At 38.0% G+C, this 18,103-nt stretch overlaps 1 protein-coding gene across 1 annotated transcript; it reads right to left on the reverse strand.

Moving 5' to 3' along the window:
* Positions 1–15,541: 15,541 nt before the first annotated feature.
* LOC110289849 (olfactory receptor 4F4-like) lies at positions 15,542–16,489 on the reverse strand. Its single transcript, XM_021156249.1, has one exon. The coding sequence runs from the start codon at positions 16,487–16,489 to the stop codon at positions 15,542–15,544; it is 948 nt and encodes a 315-aa protein (XP_021011908.1).
* Positions 16,490–18,103: the final 1,614 nt, after the last annotated feature.

Below are 18,103 nucleotides of genomic sequence, written 5' to 3' on the forward strand. Positions count from 1 at the left end.
AAGACATCATCTACCATGATCAAGTAGGCTTTATCCTAGGGAAAAAGGGGTGGTTCAAATTACCAAAAGCCATCAACTTATTCTACCATATAAACAAACTGAAAGAAAAAACACAGGATTGTCTCATTACTTGCTGAAAAGGCCTTTGACAAAATCAAATACCCCTTTTTATGAAAAGTCTTGGAGAGGTCAGGGATACAAGGCACATACCCAAACACAATAAAGATATTATACAGCAAGCCAATATCCGTTATCTAATCAAGTGGAGAGAAATATAAAGCAATTCTACTAGAATTAGGGATTCAAGCAAGGCTGTCCATTCTCTCCATGTCTCTTCAATATAGTACTTGAAGTTCTAGCTAGAGCAATAAAACAACTAAAGGAGATCAAGGAGATACAAATTTTGTAGACTTGAAAGAACAATTCTCAACTTCATATGGAAAAATGAAAAACCCAGGATAGCTGAAATGATCCTGAAAAATAAAAGAACTTGTGGAAGTATCACTATCCTTAACTTCATGTTGTACTACAAAGCAATAGTAATAAAAGCTGCATAGTATTGGTATAGAAACTGACAGGTGGATAATGGAAGTGTGATGGGTGATAGTATTGAAGACCCATAAATATCCAAGCCTACACTCTCACAGACTCTTGATTTTCTTTTTTTTTTCTTTTCTTTACAAAATGTATTGTATAAAAGGAGAGTCTATTTTTTTTAATCCACTTGTCAGAAGCCATCTAGGAAAGGTTAAGGCTATCAGGTGGCCTTCCAGGAGGTGGCCCACTTTTATGCATGACCTCAGATATGTGAGCTTCGAGAGGAAAGGTTCCAGTAGATTTACTCTATGATTGTTTCTTGCAGCTGATACTGCTTTCCTATCACTATTACATAGCCTAAAGATTCCTGGGTATTAGTCCACAATATTGAGCCAATTTTCTGCAGATCAACATACAGATGAACTTCCATGGCTCAATACTGTTTAGATGAATTAATTATTTCGTAGAATTTCTGATTCAATTTTTAGGTAGAACGTTTTAAGAATTGATTTTAGTTATTTTGCTAGAAAGATGTACTAAAGTTAGACTCAAGAATAGAAATATGCTCACTCCTTACAAATTGTAAGTAAAGACTGTATAATAAGGAGTACAATGACTTTTTACCATTACACTAAAAGGAGAAATACACTTGGGACTAATTTCTAATTTCTGTTCAAGGAAAAACATTCAGGTCCAAGGATGAAGCCACAGGTGTGTGCTGTGATAAGGCAAGGCCATATGAAACAGTTGCTCTGAACTTATAATGAGCTTACAGAACAATACATTCTACGTATAGGGTAATTTTCTGAGAACTTTTGTCTATAAAAAGGCCAGCAAAAGGAGTAAAGTGTTGGTTTGGGGGGCTCTGTCCCATCCATCTATATGACAAATGTATATGTCTTTTTGTCTCTTTGTGTACGTATGCATGAACATTCGTGTAGCCTGGTCAGGGAGGGGCTGCTGGCTGACTAGTCAGAGAAAGGAACTTTAGCAATTAACCCTTCACTTAAACTTTACTTTACATTTACTTAAAATTTACTTTACATCCGCTGCTAAACAGCATGTGTTAATTTGACAGTTTAGTGCTTATTTAAGCATAAATAATCCTTACAAACTAAGATATCAGCATATATTTAAGCATTAAGAGTTAAGTTTTTAGAGCTTATTTGAACACAGAACAGTAAGAAAGAATTAAGGTTTTAGCACAGAGCAATAAAAGAGTTAAGTCTTCAGTGCTTACTGAAGCACAGAACAGTAAGAAAGAGTTGAGACGCCAGCATTTAATAAAACACAGAAATTTAGAATGTAAAATAAAGCATGGGTAGTTAAAGAGAAAAGAAGCCAGTGGTTTTCAGCCACAGAAAAAGCAAGAGAATGTTAAGTCTCCAGAAGCTATCAACTTCCAGCCCCTGTTACAGTTAGAGAAAGTTAAAATGCCCAGGATCATCAACTATTGGCCTTTGTCTAATACTTTGCCCCATTTCAGTTCCATTCTACTAAGGCAGGGCAGGTTCCTAGGATCCACTAAAAGTTGATCTAAGGGTTAGACTTGAAAAATTGAACCTATTTAGAGGAGAAACACTTGAAAATATCACCATTAAGCAGTGACTTCCTGAATAGGTCTCCAGTGGTAAAGCACTAGAATTTTTTGCTGAGTGTCGGGGGTAGCAATATGACTTGGGGCAGTTCAGTACTGATGAAAGGAGGCATGATCACAATGGGGAACAGAGACTGAAACATCCTGTGAGGGAGGAGAATAGGCCCCATATGATGACTCATGAGTGATAGGGCCGGAACAAAACTTCTTTAGATTTTTAGAGAAGTCACACTCAAAGATTCTCATATCATATTGGAACAGTCATCACACCCCATGGAGTCCAGCAGATATCCATTGTCTAGTCTGTGAATCTTTTCAGATTACTTTTAAGTCAAAACAGATTCTAGTAGTTGAGATCCATTAGTAAATGGAGTAGCTAGCTCAGCTGCCAGCAGAGATACTGTTCAGGAGGAATAAGCATTCAGTATAGAGCATGGGGCCCCAGAGATGCAGGGCAGACATGGAGGTTTCTCTACTCCATCTATTACTCATTTTGGATTGTTCCCAAAATTGGTGTTTATAAAGAATGAGAAGCTTGGACCTTTCCTGGTATAGGAAACAAGCATAGGGCTATCTCTCATTCTTATAGGTGGGTGGGTCTGCCTTTATTTTACCAGCTCCTAAGGGTTTAAAGTCGGATCCCAGCCTCAGAACCCTGTGTCAAGGGCCATTGTACTGAAGTCTCCTGTGTTGCAGGATAGGGCTAACCAAACTCCTGGAGATGAAATAGTGACACAATTGGGTGGTTCAATGAGTACCAATACTCTCTATCTCTTGAAAAAGGAAAATCACCAGTTTTTTTTACAGCAGCCTCTGTCCTCCTTGCATTTCTTTTCTTCTCTTCTTCCCTTCCCTTCCCTTCCCTTCCCTTCCCTTCCCTTCCCTTCCCTTCCCTTCCCTTCCCTTCCCTTCCCTTCCCTTCCCTTCCCTTCCCTTCCCTTCCCTTCCCTTCCCTTCCCTTCCCTTCCCTTCCCTTCCCTTCCCTTCCCTTCCCTTCCCTTCCCTTCCCTTCCCTTCCCTTCCCTTCCCTTCCCTTCTTTTCCCTTCCCTTCCCTTCCCTTCCCTTCCCTTCCCTTCCCTTCCCTTCCCTTCCCTTCCCTTCCCTTCCCTTCCCTTCCCTTCCCTTCCCTTCCCTTCCCTTCCCTTCCCTTCCCTTCCCTTCCCTTCCCTTCCCTTCCCTTCCCTTCCCTTCCCTTCCCTTCCCTTCCCTTCTCTTTTCTTGTCTTCTCTTCCCTTTCCTTCCCTCCCCTTCCCCTTCCCCTCCCCCTCCCCCTTCCCCTCCCCCTTTTCTTTTCTTTTCTTTTCTTTTCTTTTCTTTTCTTTTCTTTTCTTTTCTTTTCTTTTCTTTTCTTTTCTGTTCTGTTCTGTTCTGTTCTGTTCTGTTCTTTATTAGATATTTTCTTTATATACATTTCAAATGCTATCCCGAAAGTTCCCTATACCCTCCTTCCCGCCCTGCTCCCCAACCCACCCACGAATTCCACTTCTTGGCCCTGGCATTCCCCTGTACTGGGGCATATAAAGTTTGCAATAACAAAGGGCCTCTCTTCCCAGTGATGAATCCATCCTCCTTGCATTTCAAGCTTTATATAATCAGAAAATTGTATGGCCTAGACACATTTCCAATAGCTTGCGATTATCTGGAAGAACCCAGACCTGGAGATGCTTCTAGAGGATGCTTTGTTTCTCAGCTCACTGCATGTACTCCTGGTTTTGTTTAGAACATTCACCCATGTAACCACCTGGTTAATGTTTACTTACTTTCAATAATCCCCTCTCTATTTCTGCATTTCCTCTGGGGAAATTTCTTAAATACTTTCAGCTCTTCTCTTGTATTATCTTCATGATCGAGCTATCCAGTTCTTCATACTATCACCTCCCTTGTAATCCCTGTTTCTCTGTTTACTGGCTGGCTCTCATAGGGAGTAATAACAGGACAGAGAGAAAGTAGAGAGGCAACTTAGCTTTATTTTGTTTGTCAATTGTAGTTTCTGATGTCCTATAGCCACTCAGAAACATTGGTGATTTAAACTGTATTTTTGGAATACTGATTTGAGACTGCAGTGGTGAAAATGTAACACAGGTGGACATGTCTAGCTTCTTGGTCTCTATTTTTACATGATGTAGATGACTTAAAAAAATCTATTGATTATATCATTGTGGAATTATCTCACAGTAATACTAAACTGTTCTAACATGTTCTCTCTATCTTCTGTCTCTATACTTCTGTGTTAGTATATATGTGCCTCCATTTTATTTCATATATTCTTATACACACATATATTCATTTGAACACACACAAGTATGTATACATATATACAAAAACATAAGTAGCAAACATAAGCAGAACTGGACAGATGTGTATGGCCCATAGGCATGTTTCCTGTATTCAAATATAAGACCCATCAATTTCGAATTAGGGAAGAGGATAAGTAGAAAATATACTGTTTAGCACCACCAATTATTAGCCAACATATTTGCATCAATTATTATCTGTGGATTCAAATTTTCACCATATTTGTGAAATCATTGGTTTATTCTTTATATAATTTCTAATTAAAAGTTTTATTGTCAACCAGGTAATGAGTATTTGTCCCCTTTAGATTTGTGTGCCTTCCACCTTATATATCCTATTACTCTTTCCCCCTTTTCCATGATGAAATTAATAAGAAACTGCAAAGCAGTAAGTTCTCTTTTAAGTTTAAGAGTCCCTGAGATGATGGTTCCCTGTTTTTGACAACAGATATTGTAGAAACAGTTCTCACAATTGCTTCATTTTGTTATTTTGTATTCAGTTCTAATTTGTTATTTGGTTTCATAGGCAATATAATCATTAGAAGAGTAAAGAAATGGTAACATGCAGAAATCAATGTCATTCCCGGGTGACTTATTAACTACTGTTTCTCTCATTACTGTAAGAAAGTTGATGTGGTTCCAAAACATAAGTCCCATGATAGACTAATTCTTGGCAGCCAATACCTGGTCTCTGAAGTTTCCCTTGGTCACTGTCCAAGCACAATTAGCGCTTGTAATTAGTTGCTTTTACTGTGCCACAGTTATGTAATACTCTTTACACAGGGGAAGGTCATGCAATGACAGAAACTTTGGATGCTGTACCGACTCCCTGAGGATGCCTGTGGCCTCCGGTCACAAGATCAAAGTTTCTCCTGTTTATTGTGTTCCACTGTCTACAGAGAGTGGGCTGATGGGATTTGTCTTTAGCAATGGTAGTTGAATCTTGGCTTCCAGACAAGGAAGATTATGAGTTGGATTTATGTATTTCCAGCTTTCTAGCAAGCATTACATTTTGTTTTATTTTTTTTATTTTATTGAGATTGCAAAAACTAAAATACAGAAAAGACAATGGAAAAAATGATCTTATACAAAGTGAGCATTCTTGTAATCACTGTCCAAGTTTATAAATAGAATTTTCCAGCCACCCCAGAAATTCTTAAGTGGCTCTGCTTAATCTTACCCACTACAAATATTCATCTTTGTATTTACAGGCTGTCATAGCTCTCTACCCTCACCAGAGAAGCTTCTTTTAGCTACATGCAATGGTTAATACAGAGACTCACAGCTGGTCAAAGTGTAGAATGTGGAGCCCTCAGCCCTAAATAGACATCTCTATCACCACATCTCCAGCCACAGCTCAGGGCACATTGTGAAAGGAGTAACAGAAAGATAGTAATAAGCATAGGTTGGGGAAGAATGCTACGAATCAGAGTTTTCTGGACATGACAGGACCATGCCACTCATGAACCCAGAGCTTCTCTGACTACTTGCATAAATCCTCCATGATGGAAATGAAGCTAGTCACATTCCAGCACTGATTGGAAAGTGGTACATGAGGTCTCATACCTAACTTAGGGGCTAATGGTAGTTGATGGCCACTGGGAGAGGGGGAGTCAGTTTTCTTCATGGATGTGGACCTGTTAGATTGTCTGTGTTCTAGTGCATAGCCCATATACATGTGCAGACAGGCAACAATAACTTGGCTCAGGGGCTGGAAAAAAGGTATGGGGTTTGGAGTGGAACATGCATGTTGTGGGGAGGGCAAAAAAGAGTTGCAGGGGGAGGGCTGGGAGTGTGTATGTGTGTGATGATTGTATTCATCAATGAACTTATCAAAGAATAAAGAAACATACTTTAAAAAGTAGAAGTGATCTGGGTTATATTAATCATGGGGGAAATGCAAATTAGGCTAATAATCACTAGCAACAAATGGAAGAATAAATAATCACAAATGACATCTTTGCACTTTACAGTTTTATTGTGCAAGTATGCATTACAAAATACTATAATTTTTCCCTAATTTTTCATTTTTTCAGTAAAATTTTAAATTTAGAACTTCATGTAATATAGAGTTCCTTCCAAAATAATTCTTCACTTTATTTGTTGAAAGCTTTTTTTTGTCATTTGATTGGCAATTTGAATTTTTTCCAGTTATAAATTCAGTTCAGTTAATGTTACATTTCTAATTGCTTTTGCATTTTATTAAATATAAAGCAGATACAGAAGTTTGCCTAGGCACATGTTAGATTCTATTTTTGGTAACATAGTGGTGTTGTGTTCATGAATTAGGAAGCATACATATGTGTTTTCATTTACTAGCAGCTATTAACCTTTATTAACAAATGTGCATATACACATGTAGTTATGTATACACACATATATTCCTACATTCTAGAATATATCCCTTTATACATATACATATTTATATATGCAAAATAAGATAAGGGAGAGAAACATATTACACTTCTGGCCTCCCCTTGCTTCATAATTTTTTCTGTGTTTTTTTTCATAATAACCTTCCAAGTCATAACTGTGAAATAATGAAAATGTTCAATGTGGAAAGTCCCTCATAGAAGAGGCTACATAAATCAGCATAGTATTTTTAAAAGATAGCTGTATTTTTTTTAAAGAGAAATAAATTTAAAATATAGTAGTTTAAGATTGAAAATGAAATTTTTTCTTTTTCTTTTTTTATTGGGTATTTATTTCATTTACATTTCCAATGCTATCCCAAAAGTCCCCCCCACGCTCCCCCACCCACTCCCACTTCTTGCCCCTGGCGTTCCCCTGTACTGAGGCATATAAAGTTTGCACGACCAATGGGCCTCTCTTTCCACTAATGGCCGACTAGGCCATCTTCTGATTCATATGAAGCTAGAGACACGAGCTCCGGGGGAAGGGGGGTACTGGTTAGTTCATATTGTTGTTCCACATATAGGATTGCAGATCCCTTTAGCTCCTTGGGTACTTTCTCTAGCTCCTCCATTGGGGGCCCTGTGATCCATCCAATAGCTGACTGTGAGCATCCACTTCTGTGTTTGCTAGGCCCCCGCATAGTCTCACAAGAGACAGCTCTATCTGGGTCCTTTCAGCAAAATCTTGCTAGTGTATGCAATGGTGTCAGCATTTGGAAGCTTTATGGTATCCAGAAGATGTTCCAACCGGTAAGGACACATGCTCCACTATGTTCATAGCAGCCTTATTTATAATAGCCAGAAGCTGGAAAGAACCCAGATGCCTCTCAACAGAGGAATGGATATAGAAAATGTGGTACATTTACACAATGGAGTACTACTCAGCTATTAAAAAGAATGAATTTATGAAATTCCTAGGCAAATGGATGGACTTGGAGGGCATCATTCTGAGTGAGGTAACCCAATCACAAAAGAACTTACACAATATGTACTCACTGATAAGTGGATATTAGCCCAGAAACTTAGAATACCCACAATATAAGATACAATTTGCTAAACACATGAAACTCAAGAAGAACGAAGACCAAAGTGTGGACACTTTGCCCCTTTTTAGAATTGGGAACAAAACACCCATGGAAGGAGTTACAGAGACAAAATTTGGAGCTGTGACAAAAGAATGGACCATCTAGTGATTGCCATATCCAGGGATCCATCCCATGATCAGCTTCCAAACGCTGACACCATTGCATACACTAGCAAGATTTTGCTGAAAGGACCCAGATATAGCAGTCTCTTGTGAGACTATGCCGGGGCCTAGCAAACACAGAAGTGGATGCTCACAGTCAGCTATTGAATGGATCACAGGGCCCTCAATGGAGGAGCTAGAGAAAGCACCCACGGAGCTAAAGGGAACTGCAACCCTATAGTTGGAACAACAATATGAACTAACCAGTACCTCGGAGCTCTTGTCTCTAGCTGCATATGTATCAAAAGATGGCCTAGTCGGCCATCACTGGAAAGAGAGGCCCATTGGACTTGCAAACTTTATATGCCCCAGTACAGGGGAACACCAGGGCCAAAAAGGGGGAGTGTGTGGATAGGGGAGTGAGGGGGTGGGTATGGGGGACTTTTTGGATAACATTGGAAATGTAAATGAGGAAAATACCTAATTAAAAAAAAAAAGAATTGGGAACAAAACACCCATGGAAGGAGTTACAGAGACAAAGTTTGGAGCTGAGACGAAAGGATGGGCCATCTAGAGTCTTCCATATCTGGGGATCCATCCCATAATCAGCTTCCAAACGCTGACACCATTGCATACACTATCAAGATTTTACTGAAAATGAAATTTTTTAACAGCAAAAAATCTAACAAACAAAAGCTCATTTGGCAATATGAAGAAGTGAAATAAATATCTGTTAAAATATTCATAGAAATTAAAAATGTTTTGTTTGTATAATAAATCTTATTTCTGGATAATTACTTTAATTGTTCTGAAGTCTTGTTGCTTTCTACTCTAGATTCCCTAGGCATCACTTCTATATCAAGATCAGGTGTGATTTTGCTTCTTTAGATTATCTCTGTATGTCTCAAATAGCATCTCTATTTTTCATTCAAACAATTAAATGTAAAACAAATTACCTGCCAAAGTGTGTATCAGAGACCATTTTCTCCTTTAGTTTTGGTTATGATTTTTTTATTTAAAATATATTTTGTTGAATAGAAATCTGAAACTGATGGGGTTGAGGAGATAGAGGGCATCTCCAGGATGAGATGGAGGCCTGGGATAAGGTAGGCACCCAAGAATCAATGGCGGTAACCTTAGTTGTGAGTCACTAGATTGGGAATATGAAATCTGAAGAGGCCACCTCCTATAGGCAAGCAGGAACCACAGTGGAGAAATAAAGACACCAAACCTTTCAGCCAAAACTTTCAACCTAAAATTTATTCTGTCTACAAAAAACTCAGGCACAGGGTTGGAGCAGAGACTGAGGGAATAGCCAACCAATAACCAGCCTAACTTGAGACCTACCCTATGGGCAAGCACCAATTCCTGACACTATTAATGATACCCTGTTATACTTGCAGACAGGAACATGTTGTCCTCTGTGAGGCTCCACTCAGCTGCTGACTCAAGGCAGACACAGACACCCACAGCTAAACAGTGGATGGAGCTTGGGGACTCTTAAGGAAGAATAGGAGGAATGATTGCTGCCCTAACAGAATAGGGATTCCACAGGAAGACAAACAGAGTCAACTAACCAGGATCCTTGAGGCTCTCAGAATCTGAGCCATCAATTAAAGAGCATACACAGGCTGGACTTATGCCACCTGCACATACATAGCAAATGTGCAGCTTGGTCTTCATGTGGGTCCTAAACACTGGGAATGGGGGCTACCCTGGAAGCTGTTGCCTATCTAGCTGGGATGCCTTGTCTGGCCTCACTGGGAGAGGAGCTCCTAGCCTCTTAGGGACTTGAAGTACCAGGGTTGGAGGATATCCAGGGGTGTCCCACCCACTCAGAGGAGAAGGGGAGGAAGGATGGGGGAAGGATTGTGGGAGTGGATGACCAAGAGAGGCAGTGAGCAGGATGCAAAGTGAATAAGTAAAAGCAAAAAAAAATAAAATAAAATTAAAAATATATTTGATTCAAGTTGTAGGTTTTTTTTCTCCTATTGCATTAGCAATCCCCATGAGACACTACTTAATGTTTTAACAATTCCAGAAGGTCAACAATGACAGGTCAAAGTATGATTTCATCAATCCAACTTGATGACATAAGTGAGTTTATGAGACTGATTACACAGCACATCTGAGAGGCTAATTATAGGAGTATATGTAATCCCCAAATATCTGTCTCATGCATCATGGATGGTGACCACATGGAAGTTGCATCATAAGGTACTACATTCAATTCACCTTTCACTTCTTGTATTATCTAGCATCTCTCAAGACTCTTGCAGCTGGGGAATACAGATGTACAACTTAAAACTGGCCTTGCAGAAGAAACTTGTAGGTGAGAAAATACAGTCGGTATGGGACCACACCTTGTTTTCTCTGCTTAGTTATACATATCTCATGCTTTCTACTTAATCTTTACTCACATGTCAAGGCCCAAAGAGAGAGTGGAACAGTCACTGGATCTCTTTGTTCCTCTTTTCAGTGTGGGCACATTGAATAATCTCCCTCTCTCTCTCCCTCTCTCTCAATCTCTCAATCTCTCTCTCTCTCTTTCTGCTTTTTCTATTAATTTGGCTCTTTAATTGACTTATTGAAAACCAGGCAAGATATATGCTGTGATCCTTAATTCAAATATCAAAACAACACTGTCTGCATTCGTCATTCATTTTCTAAGCATCTCATCAAGTTGTCTTTTTTTTAACCTAATACAGTACTTTGAATATATAAGACAAGAAATTCACAAAAATTCAAAATTATACATAAAGTCATTTTTTCATGAGTGTTCTCTCCATGACATTCCCTCTTACTTATTGTCAGGGTGCGGCCAAATTCCAGAAAATCTTTATAACTTTATTTTTTGAGCAGCTAAACATAATTTTAAAATTATGGTTTAAAAATTTAAAAACAAAAGTTTCCCACCTAAAAAAACAGTTTCAAAAGCAGTAAACTGGAAGAAATAATAGAAACAATGATAGAAGTTACTGAAATGGTAAGCTGATGAAGGTAACACCATCTTGGCCCAGTGTTATTCTTTGCCTACATGGTCTCTTCTCAGTCTTTCTCCCACAACAGTCAAACTCACTTTGGCAATGCATCAGGGAAAAACTATGATTTTTACCATAGTTTAAATATAATATGTAGTGTTTGAAACATACCACACCACTGAGCTTTGCAAAGAAAACAGATATTTTTAGGCAACTTGAAATCCATTATTAATGTAACCCCACCCAACAGCACTGATGTAATTATGATTTTATCTTTATAAATGAGCTTGAACACCAAGAGAATTTCCTGAGGTGTGAAGCCCACTCTTGGTCTGGCCATTAATAAAGAACTGAAAACTTTTAACTCGCTTAATCAGTAACTATCCCCCATAGGTCAACTCATTGGAAACAAACAAATAAACAAAAATAAATTAAAAAAAAGTCAATGTAAGGAGAACTTGGCTATTTTAAAAGATAATGATCAACAAACCATTTTCATAATTAATCATAAAAAATAGAATACCAAAATTAATAAAACTAGAGATGAATAGTGGAACATTACAAGAAACATCAAAGAAATCGAGAAAAATCACAATTCTGTATCTTAAAACACATATTCTACCAAGGCAGAAAACCTAAAGAAAGTACTTAATTTCTATGTACAGCTGATCTACCAAAGATAAACCAAGAGAATACTGATAATTTAAACAGACCTATGCCACAGACTGGCTTAAGTTGGCCCCCCTCAATTCATGGGAATAATCAGGGTTCTGGTACAGGTGGGCAGGCGTTGGTAAAAAGGGTGACAAGCAGACAGGGACACAAGGGAGTGTGGTATCTGAATGTAATTTGTCAAAGTGAGCATCAGTGTTATATATTACAGGAAACAAAGAAATTAAGTGATACATTAAGGCCATCCAAGGTATATGGAAGTTATTTGATGCAAAATTACTTTTACAACAAAACAGAGGAATGCATACTTAAAAGCTAACAGGAACCAACTGGGATAAAAATCAGTGTTAACAATTGGGATCAAAAGCAGCCCCACCTAAGGTCAGTTTAATCTTAGAAGTCAGGGGCAAGGGTTTCATGGCCTTGCCATAGTTCCAATTCTAGTTTATTGTATAGTCCACCTTCCCCCTAGGGAATTCCTGTGTGTGGGAGAGACTCAGTTATTGTTCTAAGTATTTACTCTAGTTCCTTCTTAGACCACAACTTTCCTTCTTCCTAGGTCATTGTAAATTTCTGTGTGTGGGAGTGACTCTGCTATCCAAGCCCAGGGTAGGCTCAAGGACTGCCTAGGACATTGGAACACTGGTGGAGGCTAATCTAACTTAGCTATATGTCAAAATCAATCCTTAGAGGCACTTATAATAAAACAGTATTGAGGGAAAGCACACAGATCCATTCACTGACTAAAGCAAGGACATTTTTGGAGCATTTGTTTTACAGGATGCCATGTTTCCAGGAGACTAAGTTCCATGAACTTTTCGCCTCGGGACTGTGTCCAAGCTTTTGAGCCTGCCACGCGAAGTCACTACTGGAGTGGGTGTGACAGACCTACAACAAGCAAACAAAAATGAAATACTAATAAAATATTTACTTCTAACAGCAAAAGTTCTCGATAGACTGACTACAGAATACTAGCAGATATTTAAAGACAAAATACAACCAATGCTTCCAAAATTATTATATAGAAACAAAAGGTATATTCCTAAACTTTTCATGGGGCTAGTATTGCTGTAATACCAAAACCACATTAAGGCACTACAAAATAATATGGGGAATAAAAAACAAATATACATGATAAACATAGATGCAACAGATGCAGATATTCACTCAACCATTGGACTGAAGTCAGGCACTCCTGTGGTTGAATTAGAGAAAGGATGGAAGACGCTAAGGAGGAGGATGATCCCATAGGAAGACTAGCAGTCTCAACTAACCTAGAACCCTGAGATCTCTCAGACACTGAGCTACCAACCAGGCAGCATACAGGAGTGGAGCATCAACGTGTAGACAAGGGGCAAGAAGGAATGGAAAGAAGAACTGTGGGAGGGCAGCGGGTTAACAACTGGAGTATAAAAAAATAAAAGTAATAAAAAATTCTCAACAGAAGGCTTGCAAATGGAATATAGAAATACACTAAAAGATTATTTGTAGATCTGTAGAGAAAGCATTGGCTGCACCTTCAGTGGACCAGGTTTGATGCCTATCAACAACATGGAGGTTAACAACCAATGGGAAATCCATTTTCAGGATCTGCTTTTTTTTTTAACTTTCTTTTTTTTTTTAAATTAGGTATTTTCCTCATTTACATTTCCAATGCTATCCCAAAAGTCCCCCATACCCTCCCCCCCACCCCCCTACCCACCCACTCCCACTTTTTGGCACTGGAATTCCCTTGTACTGGGGCATATAAAGTTTGCATGTCCAATGGGCCTCTCTTTCCAGTGATGGCCGACTAGGCCATCTTTTGATACATATGTAGCTAGAGTCAAGAGCTCCGGGGTACCAGGGATCCATTCCATAATCAGCCTCCAAACGCTGACACCATTGCATACACTAGCAAGACTGTGCTGATAGACCCTGATATAGTAGTCTCTAGTGAGACTATGCCGGGGCCTAGCAAACACAGAAGTGGAAGCTCACAGTCAGCTATTGGACGGATCACAGGGCCCCCAATGGAGGAGCTAGAGAAAATACCCAAGGAGCTGAAGGGATCTGCAACCCTATAGGTGGAACAACAGTATGAACTAACCAGGATCTGCTTTTTTTTAATGAGCACAAGATACACAAGTGGTACACAGACAGACATACATGCAGAAAAAAAGTCCATGCACATAGAATAAAATGAAAAAAAAAATCACCACAACGGTCAAGTTGGTTTTATTCCAGCTAGGGATTATTCAACATGCACAAATTGATAATTGCAAAAAAACCGAAAAAAAAAAAAAACCAAAACCAAAAACATAATTGCTTATTTTTTTTTTCCAAATTGACACAAACTATGGCTACCTGGAAAAAAGGAAACTCAATCAAAGTTTCTAGGACAAATAATATAATTAGCAAAATACTTGTTTCATCCCCCAGAACATCTGCACACTTTTATCTTTACTTAGAGGGGTACATTTCTTATTCCAGAGTCACACTTATAATCATCTAAAGGTTGTGAACATAAATATTTTTATTGGGGTTCGATTGGCTTCTCTTCACCTTGCATATTATTGTGTTTCTACATTAATCACTACTCACTTCAAAAAAAAAAAAAAAGACTTCTCTCTCTAAGGTTGAAAATAGCACAGATCCATTGCCGCAATCACAAGCATTTAAAGGGAATTGGACTACACGACAATTTTGCATACAAGTAATAGATTCCGCAGGGAATTTGTATCTGACTCTCACAGCTATGGGTTTTGATTAGGTTTATTAGTCTGGCCATAAATTATTTTCTATGGAAAAGACCTCAAATCTAATTAGAAAGTGGTGGGCTACTTTATAGGAGCAAAGCCATTATTGTACTAGTGGACACATATTGCTTGATAGGTCATTCATTGCATGAAGGATTCAGAGATAGAAGTCACTGATGTCTTTTCTTCCCTTGCATAGGACCTTCCAATACTATGAATGTGAATCAGCTCAGAAGTATCTCTGTCAATATGAAACTGATTTTTCTGTCTTGGTGACAAAGTATGTTGCAGAAGGGCAATGCCATCTAGTCATGGTGGGAAACTGCTTTAGAGGCCTCTGAGGCTTTTCTGACCTATAAAATATAAGAAGTTAGCACAGCACAAGTTCTTACAAATGTATATGTTAGAGGTCTGTTATATATTAATGAATAAAGTATAAATGAGTGAATTAAACATCGAATTTGTGCTCATGGTCCTTGGGGACATGATATTTAAAATTTTACATAAATGCCAACAAATACAGGCCAAATTTTCAGTCCCTATGACTGAGGCAACTTAGGAAAAATCATCAGGCTTCATTTGTAAACTTTTATTATGATATTACGCTTATTGAGTTAAATAAGTAAAGTCTATTATTTTTTCATGCAGAGCTTATTACATTTGTCTGAACTTTTCTTAATTTTTTTTAGCAGTTTTGTAGATATCTGTGTTAACCAAAGTGATGATTTTGGGCAAGGGGTAAGTTATAAGTTTGGGTAATGTGGTCATATATAGAATTATATTCAAATGAAGTTTACTAAGTTATGATTCATAGATAAATACATGTTAAGTTTGATAAATAGACATTGTTCTACTTTATTGTAAACATAAGAGAATGGGTTGAGTAATATTCCTGTATGAAGGTTCAATCATATTTTTACTGTAGGTGAATAATTCACAATGTTGTGGTGGCTGATTTACATAATACATAATAAAAGTATTATGTTCTTTGAAGTGCATTAAACCTATATCTGAAATGGGAGGTGGTAGAAATATTTAATATAAATAGACATTCTGGTTTGAAACTTATTCTGTGAGGTCAGTCTCTATTACTTGAAGTATTTAGTGCAGGTTTCTGGATATTAGGACTTTCCTTGGGAATCCATGTAGTTGTTCATGAACCGTCTCATAGCATTTTTCATCTCTTTATTTCTCAGTGTATAAATGGCTGGATTTAAGAGAGGTGTAAAAACAGAGTAAAATACAGCAAGAAATTTGTCCAGCCAGGTGATGTTGAGGGGCCATACATAGATGAAGATGCAGGGCACAAAAAAGATCATCACCACGGTGATGTGGGCAGTACACGTGGACAGGGCCTTAGATGCACCAGCCTTAGAGCTCCTGCGAACTGTGATAAGGATATATGTGTAGGATATGAGCAGCAGAGTAAAGCAGGTTACACCTACAACTCCACAGTCAGCATACATTAAAATATCCAAATTATGAGAATCTATACAGGCTAGCTTGATTACCAGAGGCATGTCACAGAAGAAACTATCGATTTCCTTGGCTCTACAAAAAGGCAGCTCCACAATCACTACCAAGTGACTCAAGGCATGCACAAAGCCAATGGTCCAGGAAGTCAACACCAACCCAGTGCATCTTTTCAGGTTCATGATGGTGAAGTAGTGGAGTGGCTTGCAGATGGCCACATAACGATCATACGCCATTATTACCAACAGCACCATCTCTCCTGCAGCAATGCAATGAGCAAAGAAGACCTGGGACATGCAGCCTGAAAAGGAAATGGTCTTGTTTTCCCTGAAAAAGTCAGTGATCATCTTAGGAGTAGTTACTGAGGAAAGCCACATATCAACAAAGGATAGGTTGGCCAACAAGAAGTACATAGGGGAATGAAGATGGGGGTCAGTGGTTATTAAAACCATGATGACAATATTTCCTGATACAATGAGCAGATAAAGCATCAAAAATATCATGAAGAGTAATGCTTGAATATTCTGTGAGTGGGCAAGTCCCAAAAGCACAAATTCTGATACCAGGGAGTGATTACCTCCATCCATTTTACTCATGTATCTTCAGAAACAACCTTCAGGGAAAGAGAGATCAATTAGAGGCAAGTAGAAAATAACTAACTGAGTCTGACATTCACATTGTAAGTTAACATCGACATCTGAAATAAAAAAGCACAAATGGAAAGACAAGTCTGTGCAAACTTTGAGAAACATCAGTGCTCAAAGTGAAAGCTAATGAACCAAGAGCAATTCTCCAAAAGGAAGAACCAGGTGTGACTATTATACACATGCTCTATTAGGAAATTGCTTTTGCAGGATGTAGTGAGGAAGCAAGACAGCAACTTGAAAGCCTAAAAATGTGTGTGATCTCAGTGAGTTTCTGACCATTAGTCTAACAAGAAATGGGTTGAATGTGTCACCAGCAAAAATAACAATTTATAACAGAAATGAGACTTTTACTTTGAATAAGTGTAAACTTTGGTCTTGATAGGAATTATATTAAATTTCAATATAAAAATTCTGATAGAGCCAGGTGTGGTGGCACACACCTTTAATCCCAGAACTAGGGAGGCAGAGGCAGGCAGATTTCTGAGTTCGAGGCCAGCCTGGTCTACAAAGTGAGTTCCAGGACAGCCAGGGCTACACAGAGAAACCCTGCCTTGAAAAACCAAAAAAAAAAAAAAATTCTGATAGGATCTTGCCATCTTTTTAACAGCATGTGTAATGGCTCCATTGATCATCAGTAGATTAATTCCTGTGTCATCATTGAAATAAAATATTGGCTTAAATCTACCCTTATTCTTGGGGATATGCTATACAGAACACCACACAAGAAATACATGATTTGAGATTGTGATATAAAAATCAGAATCACAATATTTTATTAACAAAACTTTATCACAGAATTTATTTATTCAGCTAAACTGCCTATTGAGCTACCATTGCAACTACATATCGAAGTGATAACCAGTGAAAACCTGAATTATGAAAGATACTGAATCCTTATAGTTTAGAATCATTAGAGTGAAATACTTTAGTTTTCTGACATGAACAATATATTATATATCATTCTTCTATAATGTTTTCTCACTTTATCACTTACCTATTGATCATCTCTATTGTTTGGAAGAAGAAAATAAATAACATGAACTAATAAGCAAAGTGTGCCTTTTATTGTCTACCCTGGATGAATGTAATGGAGGGCTTTTAGTGAAAACCAGTTATTCACTTCAAAGCCCAGGCAGAGTGTATATAGTGATCTGTAATACAAAACACTCAAGGTGGATGGTGGGAAATCATCATCCATTTTCTTCATCTTCAGTAATTTTCCTGATGTTTTCAATTTTTAGGTCTTTTATTCTCTGAAATCTCTATGGTGAAATAACAGAGCAAGAGAAAAATAAAATCTCTCTCATTATCATCAAAGTTATATTCACCTTCCCTTTTTTGAGGACTCCAAAGGGTAAGAATGAAAAGAATGCTCTAAAGACATTAGGTAACATCTCCAGTTGCTATAAAAACATGATAGGAGTCTTACATAAATATATGTAAATCTGGAGGGTACCAGATTCTCTAAGGAAAATACAATGCTATTACACCAAGCATAACTGTGAAGCTTGAAATTTTATGAAATAATTTTATGAATTGTACCTCTAAATGAGTTTTTTGTCA

The sequence above is a fragment of the Mus caroli genome, unplaced genomic scaffold (assembly GCF_978045245.1).
Source record: "Mus caroli unplaced genomic scaffold, Mus_caroli_1 scaffold_2, whole genome shotgun sequence".
Classification (NCBI taxonomy): Eukaryota; Metazoa; Chordata; class Mammalia; order Rodentia; family Muridae; genus Mus; species Mus caroli.